The sequence below is a fragment of the Cupressus sempervirens genome, chromosome 6 (genome assembly GCF_028749045.1).
Source record: "Cupressus sempervirens isolate cs-2001-9-10 chromosome 6, ASM2874904v1, whole genome shotgun sequence".
Lineage (NCBI taxonomy): Eukaryota > Viridiplantae > Streptophyta > Pinopsida > Cupressales > Cupressaceae > Cupressus > Cupressus sempervirens.
The window spans coordinates 412,032,436-412,045,099 of record NC_143123.1 but is presented as its reverse complement, the minus strand read 5'-3'; the positions used below and the strand labels follow the sequence as shown (position 1 = coordinate 412,045,099).

Sequence of the window (12,664 nt, the reverse complement as noted above, 5' to 3'; positions counted from 1 at the left end):
AGTGGAAAGGGAGGCTAGTTGAAGATTCTCATAGTTGTCTAGGGCATGGGTTGACCGTCTTGGTTTTCTTCAAACATTAGAGATGTGACAAGGTCACTCTTCATATTTACTCAGGGTGTTTGATGCAAGAGCATCCAGGATGTATGGACAATCTTGCATCCTCAAAATAATGTTTTATTTTTATTTCTATTAGTTTTGAACTTGATGATATCCATGAAGGTTATTTCCATTTAAAAGTCTTGAAAAGTGGTTTAGAACATTCAAATTTTCAAAGAGGGCTAAATTTCACAAGGCCCCTACTTTATTAAGTTTGCATATAAGCACATGTCACATCCTTGACATGATCACCTTGACAAACATTAGAAAATAGTCCTACTTGTAAGATTTCATGATTTTTTACAAACAATGAATGAAAGTGATTAATAGTTATTGGCAATCAAGTGAAGGAAATAATCATTCTCACTTGTCAAAGTGGCAAATATTATATATACGATAAGGGTGGGAAATATTCTTGAAGATTATTGCATCAAAACATTAGAACCATATTATCATTATATTTCTAGAAAGGTGAAACACATATACACCTTACAATAATAATGTGGACTCCCTGAATATTATTTTCCATATTTTGGCCGACTCTAGCCACCACAACACCAATAAAGTGCTTCAACGTGGCTTAACTTGTTAGTTGTTACCACTCAGCATGAAAGATCTCTTATCCATAAACGGAAGAAGATATAAATATATATATTCCATAGGAGGTGCTTCCGGCTAATGTTCATTGCCCACACTGATGTAAGCATCACTTAATGATAGTTACTAAAAAATATCAACCCAAAAAGGTACACAGTGACTACAATGTTTGTGACTCATTGCAATCAGCAATTAAAGACGGAAGATCCCAAAGAAATAACATCTTTCTTACAAGATATAATTACACTATAAGCCTCTGATCTAGTCATCAGAAGTGATACAACAATATCATCAAAAGACACAATTAGCAGTTAATATGATAAATTGAATATCAATCAGCAGATAGCAATCAATAAAGAGACTAATTGTAATGCAGTAATTAATACTATAAAGGTGCATTTGGAATTGATTATGGGATGTGTCTCATCATCTCAAACACAAGGTATACGAATCCATCCTCAATGGGTATGGAGGGAAGGAGGAGGAACAAAACAAACAAACATGGAATATATACAAGCATGGAATAAGAAGGAAAAGATAGATAACAATAGAAAGGAAGACATATATCTGTATGTTCATATTTTCAGCAATCCATTGGTACATTTATATACAATCAACAATATCTGAAAGGGGGGCTTTGGGCATCGGATAAAGACAAAGAAAAGATAAAGAGGAAAATTAATGTGAAATACAAGATACATATAATATATATAACTGGTATTCAAGGGAAGATATTAGGATAGAAACTAGTTCATCTCCAACCACTAGCAACCATCATCAAACATCTTATAACTATCTCTCTGTCAAGGAACAGACTGGCCAATTACATTGCCATATCAGATATATCAAAAGCCCATATTGTTGGTCAAGTGTAAGTACACCTACAAGGACAATTCTTCTAAGAATACATCTATTCATTTAATCACCGATATTGATAATCGTCATTATTTACATTCTTTCAATTTATACAAGTTCAGATGATATTCCACTTTTATAGCGCATAGCAATAATAGAGGTTTTAAGTAATTGTTCCAGAATCTCCAGGCATCCTAAAAAGGGACATTACAGCACATAGGGACTTGAAATTTCTCCAAAGCTCTAAAACTGTATTTTGTACATGATGAATGTGTTACAAGTCAAAATCAAGTCTGGGTGGGAAGAAATTAAAGATTTATGTTTTAAAACATCCCAATTAAAACCTTTAAAATGGGATTTTAAGGCTTCAAATAATGTTTTGGGACCCCAAAAACAAGGGAAAATGAGTAAAGCAGTTTTTTACCATGTAGAGCACCCGGATTAGTTCAAAATTAAAAATTGGGTGCCCATATCAAAAGTTAAGGCTCCAGGAAATTAGACTATTTTTGGTCAGGAGTTATAATTTTCAAAGTGCTGCTCAAGGGCACCAAGGAGATACATGACGATTTTGAGAGCATTTTTGAGTAGTGGTGAAGGAGAGGAAGATAATAAGTCATGCAAAAGCAGCGAAAGCAGAATTTGGAGGTAGATTTGAAGAGATAAAGGATAGAAGGCTCCAAAAGCTAGTGGAAAGAAGTTGTAATCTGTTGAATCCTATGAGGATTCATCCTCTGCTTTATCTTGTCATTAATGTAATGTGATTTGGGCTCATTTCAATATTTAAAAAATCGTTTTTTTCCTGTGACAAATCTGTGTTCGGTGTGTTGTGCAACCCGCCACTACATCAAAAGGTCTAGCACACTAACATGAAACGTAAATATTCATCTTTTTAAATATTGGCGGTCCCATGGTAATACAATCAATCAGCCTTATAAACTTGGAAACACTTTGCATTACAAATGTTAACTCCAAAAGCAAGGGAATAGAAAAACAAACAACCATGATAAATGTTCCTTGCCCATTAAAGAAGCTTAATCAGCTCCATCCCACATATAATTATCACAATATGTTGGTGGTTAAGCACACCCAACTTGAAGAGAGAGGTTGAGCACACTGAACATGAAATGTGAACATTCATCCCATTTATCATTATTGATGCTGTGCTAGTACTATCAGTTGGCGTTGAAAACTTCAAAATGCTTTGCACTACAGATGCGAATCACAAAAGTAGGAGGAAAAAAACATCAAGAATATTCCTCATCCTTGAACAAAATTCAAAAAAATCCCACTCTTAATATATTTCTCCTCAATGAATTTCACAATAGAAATAGAGATGATCTTTTCAATGATCAATTGGGCGAGGAAGATACAAAGTTTCTCAAATCTTTGTTAATGCTAAAAACAAGCATAAAATATGAGAAATGAGGGGATTTTCATTGGACTAAAGCCAAACAAAAGAGAAGGATACACATATATAGGAAAATAGTTGCAAAGTATTAAATTTATGGAACCTAATAAGCCTTTTCAAAATTGAAACCCACTAAAAGTTAGCAAACACAAAAGGCTGCACATTGTGCTACACTTCTTCTTCAGGAAAAGGAAATGGATAATCAAAATTAGCAATGAATGGAAACAGATAATAGAAAAGCTTGTAACACAGAATGCCTAATTATATCTAAGATTTTAAATAGCAATATGCGCATATGAGAACCACGTTGCCACTTTGCTATTTAACACACTTGCAACAACTAAAACGTAGCCCTGCCTTTGTATTACAGTGCAAAACTGTGTAGGTAGGTTGCAAGAAAACCCAAGTCCAATAATTGACACCAAACTTAGTTCAGATACACTCGTATCTGAATCTGAGTGAGCAACCTAAATGTATACAAACATATGCTAAATGACTTTTATCTGAAACAGGAGTGGAGATTTTACCTCTACTCTTTGCACCAGAATTGGAAGTCACAGTTGTCCGACAACTCTTTCCACCTGAAACAGGGGTAACACTTTTCCCTCGATTCCTTTTAGATTTTTGAAGGTGAATCTTTGCACATGTTTTGTGCTCCTTGCTCCAAGTTGAAACGCAACATCCCATCTTCTGCAATATTTCCTTCTTTATCGTTTGGTAATTGTTTCACTATACAGTAGAACCAATTCCTTCCTTCCAAGAATCCATGTCATACTTTTTTAAAAGTTTCAGTATCTGCATTCAAGTATAATTAAAACTCATTCAATTAGAACTCGTTCATAATGTTCGGCTGTAGGTCAAAACTGATATCACTACTTAATTGCTAGTAGAGTTCAAAACTTCAGATGCAATTACATAACTTAAAACATTACTTAAACTTCAAGCAAATAAAGAAGAGATGCTTATAATACTTATAATTGGAATAAACTCTCTTTGGTGGTCAAATTTCAGCAAAAACTTAAGGGATTATTTCATATGCTCATAAATATTTCACTTAGTAAATAACTTCAATGGAAATTACCTCCCTTTATCAAGGCCTACATGTACATGTAAGCTCTACATACGGGAACAATAGTCCATAAGATTACAATAATTAGACAATTGGACAGATTGGATTTACTTATAGATTTGAGACACGGGTACACATAATATAATTTATTGGAACAACGACATACTACAATTTGTGTTTCCATAGGACTCCAGTACTAAGACAATGGGACAAGCTGTATCTAGGCAGTGATCATATTAACCAGAAATCTTAATAAAAAAAATCAGTACCTCAATTATGTGATGCAGTTTCAAGGTATATGTTGAGTTAACATTACTTATGTCTTGGCCAGATAATCATCAGCACATACAGTGCAATCATAATATGCCTCAAACTACATTGACAATACAACTTTCTATTTGCTTCTAACACAGCTATTCCTGTTACTGGTTTATTAATTGCTTCAGATTTGGCTTCAATTAACTAAAATTCAAAATTGACTTTAGTTTGTAAATCATCTCAGGTTCTAAAATGTAAATCTTTAAGTTTTCTAAAGTGGAAAACTATATTTAGTTAACAGAAACACACTGGCATGCATACATATTAGAGGTAAGCCAGGATCATCCAAGTCCTATCACTGATAAGAATGGACATAAAAGCAACAGAAAATGGGACATGGAAGGACAAGAATTGCTTAGTGGGAAGGTGTAGTAAGGCATCGTTGGCAAGGAACATGGACCAGAATAAGTTGCAATGGTATTTGCGACCGAAACACAAAAAAAGTATTTAATAGATGGGTAACTGCAAACTGAAATCAATCCTAGCTATAAAAGATATCCCAACTAGAACGAAATCTTTTACTGCAGAAATCCATCTTTAGCAGAGCTGTTGAATAGCTAAATATGGAAAATCTTCATCAAAAACAAGTTTGCTGAACATGGAAATAGAGAAGTAAAAGGTAAAATTACCAAATACACATTTATTATATTCACTAGCTCTAATCCCACAATACCTAAGCATCTCTTTACAAGTGCACATTCGACATCAATCGGTTTGGGATTTTTTTTCCTACCCTTCAGTTCTTTCATGTAGCCTGAATACCTGCATTGTCATTAAAGCATAAAGATCCTAAGCAATAGGCAAAAGATGAGAGCACCTTCACAGGCACTAGATCAGGTGTCAAGATCAAAATCAGAATATTAGGACCAAGATAAAGAAAATTAAGAGAGTGACATAGAAAAGGCATTCTTGTTAATGGAAAACTTTCAAAATCAAATGTATTAATCAAAAGTAAAACCTATAAAGTTAGTTTGATGGTGCACATTATACAACAAAGTTCTATTTTTGCAAGTGTGAAGCAGTCTTAAAACTTAAGATCCATAATATGTGTTTCTTTGATTTCTTTTTCTGAACCTATTTTAGTGTTTATTAAAGTCAAAACTAGTGAATTTATGCCTACTACAAGGACCATAAACACAACAACACTCTCTTTTTGAATTTCCCCAAACTGCCATAATGGAACTTCCACGGTTCAAAAAAATACACATTGGCCTCTCACATCCACTTTCGTTTGCCTAAGGTCTCCTTGATTCTCCCTTGAGACCTCACTCCTTTTCTCTTTAGAAGAAAAATCTTCTTGAAAGTCTTACTATGTCAAAATATCTATACTCTCCAGGTTTGACCACCAACTACAAGTTTACTCATCAAAGGAACAGGATTGAGCAACTTTTATCTTTTGCATAATAATAAATAAAAACTTCAAAAGATTAGTTATTCAGGGTCATACCTTGACTAATCAAGAAATTACTATGACAGCTTTCTGGTAATATCATATATGTTTCCTTCAAATAACACAGTTGCAAAATCAATCTTCAGCCTTAGTAGAGGATTTTGCATCACAAGGCAGTGCTTTGGTTCAAATGGAATAAATGAAAGCTCTGAAACATCTCCTGGCCATGCTGACTCTGCATTAGAATCTGCTGCCTCCATTGTTTTAACTTTTTAGAACTATACTTTGAATGCTCCAATAGCCATTGATACATACATCCAAGGGCAGCTAGGGGATAGGGATTGTTAGAGCACAGTACAGGATTGTGGTCTTGTTAAGTATAAACAGAAGTTATAATGTAACCAAACAAAATAGTTTCAATTTTAGCGAAGTTTCTTCTGGTTGATCTGCCCTTATCAGCCAACAGAAACCAATCGTCGTGCATTGTGTTTCCTTACTATGCCATTTAATTATTAATTATTACTTTTATTCATCCAAAAGAGATTACAGTCAAGGAAACTTCAATCTGAAACCTAAACTTAGTTTTGTCCATTAACCAGAAGTTATCGTGCATTGTGTTTCCTTACTATGCCATTTAATTATTAATTATTACTTTTATTCATCCAAAAGAAATTACAGTCAAGGAAACTTCAATCTGAAACCTGAACCTAGTTTTGTCCATTCAGAATCTCATACTTAAAAGGCATTTTTTAGAGATAATTGTAAGTTATAGACTGAAATGTGCACTTAATTTCATTAATTTACACTGCAAATATATGATATTCCCTTCCAGGTCAACTTCCTTTGGTTGATCTGTTTGAGTAGAAAACCATGTCTACACACGTAAGGTGAGGCCATGAGGTTGAGACTTAAGAAGGTGGTATGAATGTGTTGCAGTATGCTGATCGAATCTGACGTTCATATGAGATGCTTGTAGATCTAAAACTTGCTTACAAGGTGTACTATAAAATACCAAAAAGTGGCCTTACCTTGGATAAACAACAAATTATTCAAGACGTTAGTAAGGGTATTCAAGACAATTTCAGACGAAAAAAATTACATTGCATTTTCAAGAAAAACGAACCAATGCGTTTTCATTGTTTTCATATTCTAATTCGAGCTTATCTGATATTTATATCTAATATATCATTTAGCCTGTAAACATGGCCAGTTCACAAAAATTTAAAAGCAAAAGTTACTTCACAGAAAAACATTTTTGATTCCTCTCCGATCAAAAGCGAAAGGTAGCGCGCTCAAAACCATCACCGCTAAAAGAGAACTAAAATCCAGAAATTGGGATTGTATAGTTAAAGGCAAATGAAATAACGTATCCCTCTACTTGCATAGTTTTTAGATCCCCATTTGCTTTCCCCAAATTAAATTTTCCCGTTAACGAAGAGCGAAGCAAAAAGATGACCAATTTCACAAAAACGTACAGCGAATTAAGCTTCCAACCTAGTCTCTGTTATTAATTTTCCAAAAGAGAAATTGCAAAGCGTCCAGCCCAGTGCCAATTCGGACGAGCCTCACAAAAAAACAGCAAATGGAGCAAATAATATATGATACTTTTAAAGTCGCGGACTCTTTTAAAAGATTCGAATTATCCATCTATAATCTCCATTTTGCCCTAATTTGCAGAAACTGTTCCAAGTTTTGTTGAATTCGCATTGACAATGTTAAGGAGTGATAATACCTTACCATCTACCACGCATAAATTGTCGATCCCGCTGCTATAGAGTGCCGGGAAATGCACTCAAATACCGGGAAATGAGAAAAGGGAGTCAACAAAATTCGGAAAATTCAGAAGAATTTCCCCCTTTCCTCGTAGAATTCAGGCATCAAATTCCACCACGATGCCGGAATTTAAAGCCTCCGTTGTTCAATTTTGAGCATTATATACAATCAATTTCAGTGGCCGAGTGACGACAATTCCTATACAATAAGCAACAAAAACAGTCACAATAACTTCAACCCGCACTTGATGGATTCCCTCGTTTTACAAAACCAGGTGGGAAGAAAGAAATTATGCCCACCTGCCCACCGGGCCCCGACGCAACCGGGGTAACCCGTCAATTTCCCGACGATCTTTCTGGCTGCCGACAAATCGCATTTCAAATCCAAGGACGTTCAGATTGCCACGTCATACGCTAATCACACAGTCTACGCCAATTAAAACCTAACACGTCAACAAATAATGACATGTATACTTGCCACGCGGACATTGCATGAAGAGAATCTGACAGTTCTGACCAGGTGGAAAAGCTACACACGCGGATTTGACGGGCTCCAACTGTATTTTTTATTCCTGTCAAAATAGTTTTGCGGGACGATTTACACTTATTACCAAGCTCCCTGGAATGAATCCGCACCTTACAATTCTGGGAAGCTGCGCCACTGTAGGCTTTAAAAATTTACCAATCCGTGTGATTAGGTCGTCTAACTGCTTTAAAAAAGGAAAAGACAGGGGCTCAGAAAGTTGGTGCACCGAACAGAACAGATTAATTCCTAGAGAACTGGATCAGCTGTAAACCGTCGATATACTGAACAAATTGAGTGCGCGGAAAATAGAGCCGCTTACAACGTCAGCAATAATGGTGCATGAGAAGTGCATATGAATGCACAGAGCATTTTAAAGCTGGTCAACTGAGCATAATAACCACTGACAAAGTGTAGCATGCGATACTATTTACTGATGCGACATTTTCCATGTAGATTAGGGTTTTAATATTCATTTCCTCCTGCTTCACCGTAGAAGCTCACGAACCTCTTCCCGAGGTTTGAATTTCTTGTCTCAATCAGGAATATTATGAGAGTTCTGTACATCATGAGCGCTGGCGGCCATGATTTACAGAAAAAAATTGTCCCTGTCAAAGATAAATTTCCGCTTCAAAAAGAAGACTTTCGAGGTCGGTAAACTGTGCGTTTGACATGTTCAGTCATGGATGACATGCGTTTTGGGTAGATATGAAAAAAGAGATATTTTTTTTGTTTGACAATAAAACCGGTGACTGCAACTTATTATTAAGAAGAAATTTTAGGTTATGGTAAATGTCATCGGTACTATCTTATCGTGTGATGTAATTACCTAATTTTTTTTCTAATTTTTATGTTATTATTACCATTTTTAACAAGTATCTCAGTACTTCTATTAGTTTTCATTTAATTAATAAATTTATTATAGTAAAAAAAATAATAATAATAAATTTATTATATAATATTTTTATTAATTTAAATATTTTATTGTTAAAAATATTATATAATATTTTTATAATAATGATATAATATAATAGTATTTATTAAAAAATGGTATAATATAGATATATATAATATTTTTAATTGAATGAAAAATATTAATTTATAAAAGCAAGAGCCTACAACACAATGGTAAATTGTGAGCCTCTTATCTGATAGGTCTTGGGTTTGAAAGCACTTAAAAAATAATAATAACTTAATCATAACACATAATAATAATCATGACTTCGACATCTTACTAATAAAAATTAAAAAATATTAATTTATAATATATAATAACTACATATTTTAAATAGAAAAGAGAATTAGAAATTAGTTGAAAATCAATGATAGAGAGGATATCTAGTCAACTAAATTAGTTTAGTACAAGATTTCAAAAAGTGTCGAAAGAGATGTTACAACCATCACAAATGTAGTTTTTCAAAGTGAAAATGCTACTCCACCAAAGAAGACAAACAAAAAAAATAAATATGAAGTATCAAATGAATTCCAAATAAAATATAGTTACATACAATCCATGTAAAGTCTTCTTTGTGATGTAATATTGGCTCTCAAATTCGTAGAACCAATTTGCTCCAAGTTTTGAAAACTATAATAATGGAAATGGGAGAGTAAACTTGCTTTTATAGAGATCACGATTCAAATGGATTATTGACTAGACTCAATAGAAGTGGAATTGAAGAGGTGGAAGTAGAACAATAGTTAGTATTGGATAATTAAATATTTAAAGTGTGAAATTTGATTAATTAAATACCAAGATTATTAGATAGGCAGAGACTATTGTTTTCAGAACGCTTATACCATTAATTTCTTTCGAAAACAGTGCAACTTAAAATTATTTTTCATAGTTTCTATAATGTTCATTGTGCCTTTATTTTTATTTTGAATTATTGAATGAATATTTCTCTTTTCTTATTGGCTCTTGCTATTTTTCCTAGGGGTTTTATTATTTTTCACATTCAAAAATTCTATATTTTTTTCCCTCTATATGCTTATTAGCCTTTTTAAAGGCGAGACTAATGTTTTCAGAAGGATGAAATTAATCTGAAAAGGGACCAACATATTTTAAATTTAGCGGCAGGATTATCCAGGCCTGCATCCATGTTAAAAAGTTCTGTGACCCCACGCCATTCTTTGTTAGATAGCGGTCCACATTCTCTGTCAATAGCCCGACCATACTGGTCACATCCGGTAAACTGAACATTGAATGAAAATGAATTAACATTCCCATGTATTCATTTGGTGACATGGAAACCTTAGTGGACATTTAAAACCATAAATATATACATGGTGGCGAGGAGGATAAGACTCAAAGTAGATGAAGTGAAAGAATCTCGGATAACGAAGGAGGAATGCAAGAGTATGTCTTTGTTGAAATCTGATTTTGTGTGACATGAATCTATTGGTTTCTTTTTCACTTTAGTTGCTAATTTAATGATATTATTTTTTGTTTTTGGGTGGACTTAAGATAATTTATTTTTTTCTCTATGATTTTGTTGGTGGGGGTTGTTTCTTTTCGTAGACTCGTCTATTTCAATTTTATATATCTAATTTTGAAATATCATCTAATTTTTTAATTTAAAAGATTTGAATATGTAGTGGAATAGGATGAGAAATATGAAATATAAGATTTCAACGTGTATCAATCATATTATATTTTAAATTTCAATAAATAGTTACTTACATTCAAATATAATGATAAATGTCAAATTTAAACATAGTAGCTTTTGCTTTTTTTTCTTCAAAGATTTGAATATATGGATTAATTCAATGAGATAATATGTAATTTATGAGTTCATTATGAATTTATTATATTGCTTTTTAATTTATTAAAATTATTTATAATAAAATAGAATGACAAATGTGGAATCTATTTTCAGCAGTCATTTTTTCAAGTCAATTTTGAAAGGTACAAATTAACTAGTTTTTAACTAGATACATGTGTTTTAATGTTAGTCGTTGACAGGTACTTTTTGGAATTGGTTCACTCATATCCTATTAAACTTATCTTTTTGTCACATAAAATTTTATTTTGCTACATCTCATAAATTATACATTTACAAATTGAATATAATCTTCAATAATAAATAATTTATTGATATATTTATATATTACAATTTACTATTTCATCTTAAAATCTTTGCATTATATCCTTTTGCATAAGGCGGGACTAAAGCTCATCAAAGCTCTTGTTCAATTAAGATTGAAACAATTTTAGATAATTAAAAATTTTGAAAATATCTATTTTTAAGAATTTTTACAGGAGAATAAGGTCAAATTGATTAAACTAACAATTGCACCCTTTTGTGCTTGTGATAATAAAATTATTTTTTTAAATATAATTTTATATCAATAAATTAGATTATTAATAATTTTTAATTTAAATAACATTATATTTACTAAAATATTTTTAAAAGATAGGCAAGAGCCTACGCATCAATAAATTGTGAGCCTCTCATCGGAGAGGTCTTGGGTTCGAATCTAGTCATGATTAACACATAATAATGATTAATCTTAATAATAATAATAAATAATCTAGGCTTTAGTCATTTACCTATAAAAAAATCTTTTAAAAAAATTAATAAATATTATTATTTTTAAATTCAATTTATCAAATATCAAAAAAATCACAAAAAAAATCATCAAAAAATCTATTATGAAAGTTTAATAAGAGAAATACAAAAAAATAATATGAAAAAATAACTGTTGTCTACCAAAAATGCACCCTGTTAAGTTTGCAAAAACTTAACCTTTTGGAGAAACATGGAAACATTCCAAGGTTGTGGGTGAACCGTGGATGGAATGAATCTCCAGATTCTAGGCCGGCTTCCTATCTGGTATATCACTTTATACTACTAAACTGAACTTCTGATAAAGGAAAAGGGGAGAAAGATAATAGAAAATGGAAATTTTAAAAACTAATGGGTGATGCACTAGAAAAGTATCCCTGAGATCTAACACATAGGCAACACCATGAAACAACAATAACAAAACTCCCTTGCACAACTCAATAATCAGAATCCTTGCTAAAAGCTAATAAGAGGGCTAAAATAACAGTTTTCAAAAAGGAGAATAGATTACTCACAATCCAAAAAACTGCTTTGTAACACAACTTTCAACATGCAAAACTGAAACCATCCTGTAGAAGGCATCAACATGACACACAAATACAGAAAAAAGAGAAGGCATAAGCTGAAATCAATGCCCAGAAGTGTTGCAGATCTGTATATATCTCTGAATAATGGGTTATAAAATGATCCCTGCTCCTGTCAAGAAGTCTGAAAAACTTACAAAACAACCCAAGCAGAGAAAAAGAAGAACCCTTCAAAAATGAGCCTTCAACTCATACTTATCCCCCCCTCCAACCAACTACATTTTGAAAGCCATAAATGTTGGGTCGGATTAAGCCCCAAAGGCCAAAATTCAGTCTTTTCAAAGACTCCAAAAGGTGTCCCCAAATCCCCCCAAAGGGTAAGGTCTGATAATATCACCAACTGCCCCTCATCAATGCAGTCATTAGCCCCAAATAGACTCCAAAAGTCTCCAAAAAGCAGTAACTCTTATGGCCTCCAAGTCCCATAAACACCTGACTCAATACTTAGCCATAATAATTTGCAAAATATCTGCTTTCAATCTTCTA

At 32.8% G+C, this 12,664-nt stretch overlaps 1 protein-coding gene across 5 annotated transcripts in view; it reads right to left on the bottom strand.

Moving 5' to 3' along the window:
* The window catches only part of LOC149552809 (uncharacterized), a 55,852-nt gene extending 47,087 nt beyond the window's left edge, over positions 1-8,765 (bottom strand). The window contains exons 1-4 of one of the 5 annotated variants that reach the window (XM_089788341.1): positions 7,806-8,355; positions 7,471-7,704; positions 5,017-5,105; positions 3,484-3,751 (exon numbers count right to left, since the gene is read on the bottom strand). In XM_089788341.1, the coding sequence (XP_089644467.1) occupies positions 3,484-3,643 (160 nt within the window). In that variant the 5' untranslated portion in view covers positions 3,644-3,751; positions 5,017-5,105; positions 7,471-7,704; positions 7,806-8,355. Of the gene's footprint in view, positions 1-3,483; positions 3,752-5,016; positions 5,106-7,208; positions 7,763-7,805 lie in introns of those variants that run through there. The other 4 variants (XM_089788338.1, XM_089788340.1, XM_089788339.1 and 1 more) reach the window with 4 other exon arrangements.
* Positions 8,766-12,664: the final 3,899 nt, after the last annotated feature.